The 13,190-nt window shown below is 36.8% G+C and overlaps 1 protein-coding gene across 4 annotated transcripts in view; it reads right to left on the bottom strand.

The window, feature by feature from the left end:
* The window catches only part of SRBD1 (S1 RNA binding domain 1), a 320,284-nt gene that overhangs the window by 214,386 nt on the left and 92,708 nt on the right, over positions 1-13,190 (bottom strand). For all 4 annotated transcript variants that reach the window (XM_027865580.1, XM_027865578.1, XM_027865581.1 and 1 more), the window contains 2 exons: positions 10,556-10,646; positions 9,390-9,497 (listed from right to left, as the gene is read on the bottom strand). In XM_027865580.1, coding sequence (XP_027721381.1) covers positions 9,390-9,497; positions 10,556-10,646 — 199 coding nt within the window. The remainder of the gene's footprint in view (positions 1-9,389; positions 9,498-10,555; positions 10,647-13,190) is intronic.

Below are 13,190 nucleotides of genomic sequence, written 5' to 3'. Positions count from 1 at the left end.
AGCCACCTCCTAACTGACAAGTGATTTTGGTCACAAGTAAAATGGGAATTCATTTTGCTTAACTATGCTCATTTGTTACAAAGGGGCTTTTTGTTGTTCTTGTTATTATTGTTCTTTTATACCCACTGGGAGAGAAAGGTAAAGTGGGAAAGGAAGAGAATAAATGCTTGATAACTGAAAAAAAAAATTAATTGGGAAAAAAAAGTGAACAAGAGTTGTGAGTCAGTGGATATAGAATATGAGATAGAAGGTAGGATCGTTCTGGCAGTTCGACATGCCTAAAATGAGGGTTGTATCCAGATTTGTGAGATCTGGTGCTTCACATCCTGAAATCATGTGGGGATGAGGTTCCAATGGCTTTTTATACAACCAAAGACCACTCAGTAAGTAAGGAGGATGGAACCTTGGTACTTGTAAATATAGGACTGAAATAATTCTAACCACTATCATTCTCATACCCAGCTTGCCACAAGGAGTCTCTACTTTGCAAAATGAGAAAACTTGAAGAAAAACCAAAAGACCCAGAATAAGGAATGTGAAAGTTCATGAATACAGATTGACAATGAGACCTGGATAAACTGCATTTCAAAAGGAAATATGGTAAACTGATGACAGATTCAATTGCTGAGCCCCACTTAGTGATGTTTGAAAAATAATGGAAAATAAGAATGATGCTGCAACACTAAAGAAGGGCAAGTGTCCCAATATTTTTTAAAAGAGAAAAACACTGAAATATACAAAGAGTATGATGCTGAATTTGGCTTGGACTACCGTCAAAATTCTAGAATATATTTCTAAAAGGAAAATTTTTAAACTTTTAAAAAGGAAACATTGCTCACCAAAAGCCAAAATTGCTTCTTCAATAAAAATTCATACCCGACTCCACTTACAATTTTTTTACTGGAGTGCTAGAAATGCAGATCAGGAAAATGCTCTAGATACGACATACTATATTTTAACCAAAACATATGACAAAGTCTCTCATACGGTATAACTGAGCACATAAAAAGGACACTAGAAATTGGACATAAATCAGTTGATGCCAACATGAGGAGAGGGTTCTAGTGGAGGACACTACAAACCTCTGCTTAGCGGTGTCCTGTTTGGCATATTTTTTTTCCATGCTTTACATGAAGGTACAGGTGGAATGCTTAACAAATCTGCACATAAATAAGGCTGGGAGATGAAACTAATATGGTGGATAGCAGACATCTTATCCAAAAGCTTCCTAACAAGCTAGAACAATGTACTGAATCTAATAAAACGAAACATAACAGAGATAAATGGTCTTACGTCACGGTTCTCCCCTTCATGCACAAAACAGGACGGCTAAACTTCTCAGTGTTCCTCACATGTGGCTTACAAAAGCTCATTCATGCCTTTCTATCAGTTGTCTCCTATGCTGGAAAGTCCTTCCCCTTCCACCTTTTTGAAACCCTAACTTCCTTCAAAGCACAGCTCAACTGTGTGACCCTGGGCAAGTCACTTCACCCCAAATGCCTAAAAACAAAAAATAAAATAAAATAAAACAAAACAAAGCACAGCTCAAGTGCCACTTTCTACAGAGAGCCTTCCCTGACCTTCCTCAGAATTACTACTAACAAGAAGAGCCAGCATTTTATAGCACTTTGAAGTTTACAAAGATCTACTTTGTAGATACCTACACATATACATGTAGTCTCCCTGTCTAGACTGCACATTCCTCAAGAGCAGGACTGTCTCATTTCTGTATCTGGATCTCCACAGCCTAACACAATAGCTGGCACAAAGTAGGCACAAAATATATGCTTCCTGATTGACTGAATTATAATGTTCTATATTAACACTCACAAGTAGAGTTAGATCACAGAAATGGCAGAGACATACTACACTTAGATTTCAACAAAGCAACTGACAGTATTTTTCACTTTTCTTCTAGTAGACAAGACGGAGAGCTATGAGACAGATATTACAATTAGGTGTACTTACTAAAGGATAAAGAACTGAATTTAAAGAAAGGTCATTGTCAGGTTAATGATGGGCAGTCACTGGTGAAGTTCTTTAAGTATCTGTCCCACTATTTAACATTTTTATCAATGATTTACATAAAAAAATGAATAGAATGGTCATAAAATTTACAGACTACCCAAAGCTACAATGGACACTAGATCTGGGAACCAAAAAGCCAGAAAAATAGGCTGAATCTGGCATGATGAAGAGTAAGAAGGATAAATGTAAATTCTTATACTTGGCCTGAAAAAAAAAATTGCACAAGTACTAGATAGGAAAGACACAGAGAGACAAGAGTTCAAGTGAAAAAGACACGGGGTTTTAGTAGATGTAAAAATATTACTCAATAGTATGAGAACAGCAGCCCAAAAAGTCAATAGGATCCTAGGCCCACAATTTAGGATGGCCCTTAAAACTCTGCCCTGGTCAAGACATATATAATATTGTATTCAGTTGTGGATACTTCATTTTAGGAAAATCATTGAAAATCATTGAAAAAATTGAAGCACATCCAGAGAAAAAAAGCCCAGGGTGGTGAAAGGATCAGAAACCATGCCATATGAGGATTTAGTAAAGGAACTGGATATGTTCAGCCCAGGAAAGAGGGGAAGATGGGAAGAGGAGAAAAGAAAAAGGCAATAAACATTTACATAGTGCCTACTCTGTACCAGGCACTGTCCTGAGGGCTTTACAAATATTGTCTTATTTAATCCTCAAAGTCACCTTGTGAAGTAGGTACTATTGTTATCCTCATTTTATAGTTGAGGAAATCAAGGCAAACGGAGGTTAAGTGACTTGGCCTTGGGGAAAAAACTATTAAATGTCTAAGGCTAGATTTGAACTCAAGTCTTCTTGACTCAAAGCCTACCTAGCACTTTATCTACTGTGCCACCAAGATACCTCTCAGATGACAGGAGAAAATTATAACTGTCTTCAAGAATATAAAGCTCTGTCATTCAAGAGAGGGATCAGACTGGTTTTATAAGCTTAGGGATAACATATGGAAAAAGTTCCTAATTATTCAGTTGTCAGAAAAGAATAAGCTGCCTCAACAGGCACTTAAATCCCTACCACTGGAGGTAATCAAGCAGAGGCTGAATATTGTGGAGGCATTCCTGTTTCATCTCCTTTCTCCAAGACTAATAATGTGCTACTGAATAGAGCTGAAGGAAATCATGTAAGTGTGTTGAGTCCATTACAAATTTGTTATTTAATCTCTAATGGCAATCCTTTTCCTCTTCCCTAAGTGATTCTCCATTCCACCCTCCAAACTTCTCTTCAAATCTCAAGACTCTTATCTCTCATTTTATCCCCTCATCCCCAGGTTCTCAGCTGAAAACCTTACTAAAACAAACAGGCCATTTGTGGTAACTCTGATCTTTTCCACTCCTCATCCGACAATCTCTTCTTTCCATCTCACAACTTCCTGACACTATCCCCTTTCTTCCTCCTTTACTCTAATGACTTATAAAGAAGTTTTTTCCTTTTAACCAAAGACAAACCTTCTACATGTAACCTTGATACCATCTGCTCCCACATTCTCCAGCAGATTGTCCCTACTATCATATCCTCATCTCTAATATCCAATATCTTGCTATCTACCAGTTCCTTCTCTGCTACCTACAAACAGACCCCAAGTCTATCCTTTCCTTTAAAAACTCTCACTAGATCCCACTATCCCTACTACTTATCATCCTTTATTTCTCCTCAGCCAAACTCCTAGAAGAAGCTACTGTAAACCACCTTTATCTCTGGGATACTCTCCCAACTCTGGATTTTCATGACAACATCCTCCCCTGGTTCTCCTCCTACATCATTTGACCACTCCTTCCAAGTTTCATCCTCAGTCTGATTCAAGGGAAATGAGAATCAGGAATGAAACAGGGAGGGATGGGGAATAATAAGTCACAAGTCACAGTGCAGACAAAGGGCAGGGTTTGGTACCAAAAGTAAGAAAGAGAGGTGGAATGTCAACAGACCATGATCAGACAAGGGAATTTCAGAGCTCATTTTTGTATGTGGCCGAGCAAAGTGGGAGTAGAGGAGGACACTATGGCAAATGAATAAGTTGAGAAACTAGGAGGTTGAGAGGTTTGAGGTAGCATCAATACCTATGCTCAAGTCCCTTGACAAAAAAGGAGAATTTGAGGAGGAGAGAAAGATTCTGAGTCATTTAAGGAAGGAAGGGGAGTTTCCTGGAGATCTGTAGACAGCAGCTCTGATTGGATGGTAAATATGGATTAAATGAACTTCAAAGGAGAGGTTACTGAATAGTACTGGCAGAAAGAAAACCTAGAAGTGCAGTGGGGAGCAAAAAGTATTTCCACTCCCCAATATTCTAACCTCAAAGACCAACTAAGGAGAAACAAGTCAAAGTGCAGTGTCGGAAAGAACAGCTAGGGAGGCTGTATCATCAGGAAAGAGCCAGTTTTCAGTGAAAGCCAGAAGATATTTAAGATGAAAGCAAGTTTGAAACCCATGGAACAAGCATTCCAGACAGTACAGTGGAAGGGGTAGGTAGCTTTGGTTTGGGACACTGGTGGAGCAGATTGCAGGAAACAGGAATAAGGTAGGGGAACAGGCATTGGAGTTTGAATGATGACCTAGAGGGGTGCATAATCATTGGGGTGGAGAGAATATGACAAGAAAGGAATTTATGAATCATTAAGGTAAAATTTTAGAACAAATTTCCATGGTAACAGGGTTATGACATCAGGGCATAGACTCAAAGGAGGCATACTACTGGAACAGGAAGAAAAGTTCCATGTTCATCAAAACATTCATTGTAGTACTACTGTAGTACTAAGAAACACAAAGCAAAATAAATGTCTATTGCATACTGGGAGAACAGTGAAAACTGGAATACATGAATGTAACTTTTTATTACTATGCCATAAGAAATAAATATGAAGAATTCAGAGAAGTATGAGAAATTTTATAATAAAAAGTGAAATAATAAAAAGTAAAATAAGTAGAAAAAGGAAAACTATATACAGGGATATTTTGATTGCATTTTGCTTTACTGTGCTTCACAGATATTGCATTTTTTTTTTTTTTTTTTACAAATTGAAGGTTTGTGGCAACCTTACATCAAGCAAGTCTATTGGCAGCATTTTTCCAACAACATGTGTTCATATCATGTCTCTATATCACATTTCAGTAATTCTCACAATATTTCAAATTTTTTCATTATTATTATATCTGTTATGGTGATCTGTGATCAGTGATGTTTGATGTTATTATCATAATTGTGTTGGGGTGCCACAAACTGTGCCCATATGAGATGGTGAACTTAATAAATGTTGTATGTGTTCTGACTGCTCTACCCACCAGCCATTCCCTCCCTCCTACCTCTAATCCTCCCCCCACTCTAGTCTCTTTACTCCCAGGGATACAAGTATATTGAAATTAGGCCAATTAATAATCCTATAATGGCCTCTGAGTGTTTAAGTGAAAAGAAGAGTCATGTATCTCTCAATTTAAATCAAAAAGTAGAAATGATTAAGCTTAGTGAGGAAGGCACGTCGAAAGCCAAAACAGGCCAAAAGCTAGGCCACTGCCCTAATCAGTCAGCAGCCATCAAGACCCTACACCAGCAAACGGATTACAACTCAATGAAAGAAAGCTAAGACGACAGGTTAGGTAACAAACATACAGCTTTGTCATACTCCTTTTCCAAACTTAAACCAATCAGTTGTTCCATGTTTAATTCTGTTTCTTCTTGGCCCACGTTGAAGTTTCTCAGGAGACAAGATGATCTGGTACTCCCATCTCTTTGAGGACTTGCACATTTGGTTGTGATCCACACAGTCAAAGCCTTCGGTGTTGTGAATGAAACAGAAGTAGATGTTTTTCTGGAACTCCTTTATTTTCTCCATAATCGAATGAATGTTGACAATTTGGTCTCTAATTCCTCTGCCTCTTTGAAAGCCAGCCTGTTCTTCTGGTAATTCTCATTTCATATCCTGCTGAAGCCAAGCTTGCAAAATCTTAAGCATAACCTTGCTGGCATGTGAAACAAGCACAATTACTCAGTAATTTTAACATTCCTTGGCATTGTGCTTCTTCAGGACTGGGATGTAAACTGATCTTTTCTAATCCAGAGGCCACGGTTGATTTTTTCAGATCTGCTGGCATACTGAGTGCAACGCTTTAACAGCATTATCTTTTAGGGTTTTAAATAGCTCAGCTATAATTTTGTCACCTCCACTAGCTTTAAGGCCCACTTGACTACATTCTCCACGATATCTGGCTCTAAATCGGTACTTGCACCAGCATGATTATCAGTGATGTTAAAAAACTTTCTTGTATAGTTCTATATATTTTTGCCACCTCCTCTTTATCTCTTCCACTTCTGCTAGGTCCCCACCTCTTTGTCTTTTATCATGCCCATTTTTGCATGATGTATTCCTTTGATAGCTCTAATTTTCTTGAAGAGCTCTCATACCTTTCCCATTCTATTGTTTTCTTCTATTTCTTTGTGTTGCTCATTCCAGAAAACATTCTCACCTCTCCTTGCTATATTCTGGAATTCTGCATTCAGCTGGGTATATCTTTCCCTTTTTCCTTTACCTTTCACTTTTCTTCTTTCCTTAGTTATTTGTAATGCTTCATCAGGCAAACATTTTGCTTTCTTGTTCTTTTTCTTTGGAATATTTTTTGTTACTGCCTCCTATACTGTAAATCTCCGTCCATAATTAAGGCACTCTACCTAGCAGATCTAAACCCTTAAATCTATTCATCACTTCCATTTTACATTCATAATGTGTGTATACTGTTAAATAAATTGTCAGTTTATATCCTGTCTAAAAATTTTTGGAGCCCACCTGTACACTTGATTTAAACAGAATTTGATAAAATGACAAGTGAGAACCAAACAAAAGAAGGACCTTCTTTAAAGTATGACTTTAGTCTTAACTTATAAAGTCTACCAAAGCCACACAAGTCACGACTTTGAGAAAAATAGTTCTACCAACCACAATCTACACTTCCTCAAATCCCTCACTATTTATGCTGGGGGCTGAGGTAATTCCAGCCTTAAATTCTATTATGAACTCAAGGAATCCTGACTTTCTGCTACCTCAGCTATTCTAAGGAGTACTGTGACTTCACCTCTGCTACCACACAGCATTCTGGGCAACACCTCTGGCCTCACTATGTTATTCAGGACAGCAACTATCAGCAACACTAATGTCTTCAGAAGAAACTCTGACTTAGGGAATAATCAGTCAAATAAAAAGGGTAGACACAAAAAATGTGGAAAAAGGAAGATGCTAGAAGCATCCATAAAAGTTACAACCGGGGGACAGAGTCAAGATGGTAAAAACAGTGACTTGCTTGAGCTCTCCCCAAACATCCCCAAATACCTGTAAAAATAGGCTCTAAACAAATTCTAAAGCAACAGAGCTCACAAAAAGACAGACTGAAACAAATTTCCAACTCAAAAATGGATGGTTGACGGGAAAGGTCTATTGCACTGGGCTGGAAGAGGAACACAGTTCAGCATGAACACGCAGGCAAAACAGGCCTCAGCGAACCTGGAGCAGGCCTCAGAGGACTGAAAAACAGGCAGCTGTGGCAGTTCCCAGACTTCTCAACCCACAAACACCAAAGACAACTTAGAAAGCCAGTAGGAAAAGTCTGTAACCTCAGTGAGAGAGAAGTTCTGTCCCAGCCCCAGTCCCAATGATTTGCAGTGAAATATCTCAATGGGAAAACAACTGACCTGGAAAATAGATCCAGGAGAGATCATTTAAAAATTATTGGACTATCTGAAAGTCATGATAAATAAAAGATCTTAGATATCATCTTTCAAGAAATTATCAAGGAAAATTGCCCTGATATTTTAGAACCAGAAGATAAAATAGAAATTGAAAGAATCTACTGATTATTTCCTAAAAAAGATCCCCAAAAGAAAACTCCTAGGAATATTGTGGCCAAATTCCAGAGTTCCCAGGTCAAAAAAAAAATATTGCAAGCAGCCAGAAAGAAACAATTCAAGTATTGTGAAAGCACAGTCAGGATAACACAAGATTTAGCAGCTTCTACATAAAGAGACTGGAGGGCTTGGAATATAATATTCCAGAGGTCAAAGGAGATAGAATTACAGCCAAGAATCAACTACCCAGCAAAACTAAGTACAATCCTTCAGAGCAAAAAATTGACATTCAGTGAAATAGAGGACTTTCAAGCATTCTTGATGAAAAGACCAGAGCTGAATAGAAAATCTGACTTTCAAATACAAGACTCAAGGGAAGCATGAAGAAGTAAACAGGAAAGAGAAATCATAAGGGACTTAATAAGGCTGAACTGTTTACATTCCTGCATGGAAAGATGATATTTATAACTCATAAGACCTTTGTCTATATTAGGGTAGTTAGAGGGAAATAAAAATATATGTATGTACGTATGTATGTATGTATATAGATAGATAGACAGAGGGCAAAGGGTGAGTTGAAGATGAAAGGGTGATATCTGGAGAACAAAATTCAGGGGTGAGAGAAGATTATACTGGGAGAAGGAGAAAAGGAGAGGTAGAATGGGGTAAATTATCTCACATAAAACAGACAAGAAAAGGCTTTTACAGTGGAGGGGAAATGGGGAAAGGTGAGAGGGAATGGGTGAATCTTATTCTCATTGGATTTGGCTTAAGAAGGTAATAACATGATGTGTGACCCTGGGTCACTTAACCCCAATTGCCCAAAAAAAAAAAAAAAAAAAAAAGAAGGGAATAACATACACACTCAATTGGGAACGGAAAGTTATCTTACCCTACAGGAAAATAGGGGGGAAAGGGATAAGAAAGTGGGGGTATGATAGAGGGGAAGACAGATTGGGGGAGGGGGTAATCAGAAGCAAACACTTCTAAGGAGGGACAGAGTCAAAAGAGAGAATAGAATAAACAGGGTAGAATAAGATGAAGGGAAATACAGTTAGTTTTTCACAACATGACTACTATGGAAGTGTTTCGTAGGATTTCACATGTATATCCTGTATCGGGTTGCTTGCATTCTCAATGAGGGTGGGTGGGGAGGGAGGGAGGAAGAAAATTTGGAACCCAAAGTTTTAAAAACAAAGGTTAAAAATTGTTTTCACATGCAACTGGGAAATAAGATATACAGGCAATGGGGTATAGAAATCCATCCTGCCCTATAGGGAAATAGAAGGGGAAGGGGATAAGAGAAGGGGAGGGAGATAAAAGGGAGGGCAGATTAGGGGAAGGGGTATTCAGAATGCACGCCATCTTGGGGTATAGGGAGGAACAAGATGGGGAGAAAATCTGGAACTCAAAATCTTATGGAAGTGAATATTGAAAACTAAAAATAAATAAATTAATATTATTTTAAAAAGTACAACCACTACCAAAATATATTCTGAAACAAATCATAAAACATCCTTACCAGTAAACAACATCTAGTGGTGCAAAGTATTTTTTCATTATCAGGTCTGCAAAGTAAGCTTCTGTTTCACGGCAAGCAGTCCCATTTCCAATCACTACAGTGCTGCAGCTTTAAAAGGAAAAAAATAGTCTCACAGAAGTAGCAAACTAAGATCATACCTTCACAATCAGCTATGAGAAAACACATTCCAAAGTAGATACTCTTTAATAGGTGCCTGTGCTTTATCTCATTCGAGTAAAAAGGAAGGGATATTGTCTAAGTAAAGTTTTCCTCCAACTAAAAAAGGATAATGGTGATAATAAGGAGGATGAACAAAAAGGGATTTTGTTTCCCCACATGCCCCATGTTCCCAGCATAATCAGTTTTCCTTTTGACTTGAAAACCTGACAGCATTAAAAGAAATAGTCATTAAAATGCTGCCAACCCAGAGTTTGGAAGCACATGACACTGCATGGTCTTAAACAAAGAAAAAATATTACTTGGCTCAAGAATTCAAGATTAATCTCAAATGTTCATCATCTAAGAAGGTCCTATCACAACTAAGAAAAATTTTCATCTGTCTAAGATGGTCTCACCTAGCAACAAAGGGATGGACCAGATGATTTCTCAAGATCTCTTTTCAACTAAAGATTCTATACTTCTAATAAATGTTTCTATCCTATATTTATTTTCCAGATGTCCATGGTGATACACAGTATTTTATACAGTATTTCTCTTGCCAAATATTTGTGGTCATAACACTAAGAAATATCAATCTAACATGACACTTGTTACTAGTTACAATTACTCAAAAAAGAACATCTCTCAAGAAGCAAAGCACTGAAAAACCACAACAGGAACTTCTTAGCTAATGACATGACTGGTCATGTTTTCAAGGAACTCCTACGGCCAGTCTATGGATACAATGAGTCTATTGCTTAATAAGTACATGAGAAAAGCTTAAATAGAAGAATAAAATAAGTAAGCTACTAGATACCATTCTACCTTTGGTAAATAAAAATATTTCCTTTGAGTTTCCAAATATCCTTCTCTCTTGAAACATGGCTTTTTTTGCAACGCCTTCTCTCCTCTTAAATGAAGGTTCTTCCCCCTTTTACACTCACAGTTTTATAGGCCTTCCTAGTTGAATAAGCTACAGAAGTACTCAGAAAGTTATGTTTTCATACTTGAAATTCAGCAACAGCCTTTTTATCTTCTCTGCTTCTCGGAATCCTTGTCCTGAATGCAAGTAGACGACATCAGTATGAAGTATCTGACCTTAGAGAAATAAAAAATTAAAGCCATTTGATTAGAATTTAGAAAATCAGACATTATCAATTGGACTACAGCCAAGCTTAAGCTTAAAGACTGGCAAGTTTTAGGAGGAAAGGGGAATGTTTTAACTGTCCATTTAAAAAGAATTTTAATTACATTCACTAATCAGAATATCTCAGTGCACTGAGGTGTTGCCACTGGCTAGGTCACACAGACAACATCACACAATACCTTCCTCCTACTTTCCAAGAACCACTAAGTACAGAAAGATGTATGGGTGTTCTAGCTACTTCGTGGTAAATTACTTGGCTATGACAACTCAAGAAATCAAGAAACATTTAAAATAGTCTGAAATCTTAGGCAATCATCTTCTGCTTCTGTAAAGATGGAATGGGAGAAAAGGGGGCAAAACGTGGTAAGAATTAAAATTTTTAAACTATACATGTGTGTTAATTTAACTGCAGGTTTTTACATTTACATTTCATTTTTTCTCAATTACATGTAAACAATAATTTTTAACATTCTCTTTTTGAGTTCCATATTCTTTCCCTCCCTCTCTTCCCTCCTTAAAAAGACAAGTAATTTGACATAGATGATACATGTGTAGTCACGTAAAACATTTCCATATTAGCCATGTTGCAAAAGAAAATGCAGACAAAAAAAAATACGCTTCAGTTGACATTCAGACTCCATCAGCTCCTTCTATGTAGGTGGATGGCATTTTTCATCATAAGGCCTTCAAAACTGTTTTGGATCTCTGTATTGATGAGAATAGCTAGGTCATTAACAGCTGATTATCATACAATATTACTACTGCTGTGTACAATGTTTTCCTGCTTCTGCTCATTCTACTTTGCATCAGTTCACATATGCCTTCCCAAGTTATTCTGTAAGCATCCTGCTCGTCATTTCTTATAGCACAATACTATTTCATCATAATCACATACCACAACTTGTTCAGCCTTTCTTCAATTAATGGACATCCCCTCAATTTCTAATTCTTTGCCACCAAAAAAAGAACTGTTATAAATATTTTTGTACATATAGGTCCTTTTCCTTTTTCTTTGATTTCTTTGAGATATAGACCTAAAATAGTGCTACTGCTGGATCAAAGGGTATGCACAGTTTTATAGCCCTATGGACACAGTTCCAAATTAAATGCAGGTCTTATAAACGTAAAATCCTTAAACAATGACAAAAAACATACTATTGAGGAGACTGAGTAAAGTCAATTTTGAAATGTTTACTACAAATGATACCAAAAGATACAGAAAATTGCAGCTAAAAGTAATATTTGCTCACTGGTTCTCCTAATTAAGGGAGTTCACAGACTTGGTTTCATCATGCATCCAAAGACAATAAAAAACATTATTTTAAGCTTGCTGGATCATTTTGAATTATAGTGTTCAAGATGAACTTAAACAAAAAAAAAACATTCTGAAGATAACTTCAGTTTTTTGCACCCACAACTGTTGCAAAGAATGAGAAGATAAATTCTTTGAAGAATGAATTAAAATGCATAATATTCTACAAATTAAGTAAACATATACTTCAATACTCACTGATTTTAACAGAAAATTGGGCATAAAGAAGGAATGCAAAAAAATAAACTAGAAAATGTGATTCAGAAGTAACAAAAAACAGAATCAAGGTTTGTGAATGACATAGAAGACTCACCATATATATATATGATGCACATTTTCTTCAAGATCTTAGGGAGGTGGTAAATATAACATGTAACAAACTGTATCACAAAAATTTGTATGATTCTTTAATGTTTGCAGCATACTTATTATTTCATTTGATCTAGACAATAACTCTTGAGAAAGGTGAGATCAATTATTATCAGCATTCTAGAGATGAGGAAACTGAGGTTCTGAGAGGTTACATAACTATCCCCTAGGTTACATAGCTTACATAGCTACTGTCTTATACATGTAGTCAAGTCGGGTCAAGAAGCACCTTTTAAATGCTTATTGTGTGCCAACCACTGTGCTAAGCACTAGGAGATACAAAGAAAGGCAAAAACAGACTTTGAAAACAACTAGTTATTAATGTATAAGTTATTTCTGAATTATGTCTATATACAAACAGACCATCAACTTGTTAGAAGAAAGAACTAAATCAATACCAACATCAGAAAATAAAGATGAAACGAAGACACTGCAATCAAAAACAACTTCAGTTTGGCCAATTCAAAAAAGCTACAAGCCCATGGATAATGAAGGAGTCAGAGTGTGTCAAAGACTAATACTATTTCCTATGGAACTGTAAGCTGTGTATAGCAATCAACACAACAAAGAAATTAAAGGAGTTTAGAAGACAACTCAGCCAGAAAACATTTGATCTCCTTTTCAAATGGAGAGACATAGCAACCAAAGACAATACTGGTGTGGAATATAAACTCCTTTGGAAAATTTTATAAAGGAGGATGGGAAAAGATTACGAGTAGGAGTAAAACGAGAAGACTGAGCTTCCCCTTTAACTCTTTTATCTCTATATTCCACGCATTTAGCACAGTGCCAGGAATTTAGTAAACATTTAATT

This window comes from Vombatus ursinus, unplaced genomic scaffold, assembly GCF_900497805.2.
Source record: "Vombatus ursinus unplaced genomic scaffold, bare-nosed wombat genome assembly UNPS02014778.1, whole genome shotgun sequence".
NCBI lineage: Eukaryota > Metazoa > Chordata > Mammalia > Diprotodontia > Vombatidae > Vombatus > Vombatus ursinus.
The sequence above is the reverse complement of the archived record's forward strand: the minus strand, read 5'-3'. Positions and strand labels throughout refer to the sequence as shown.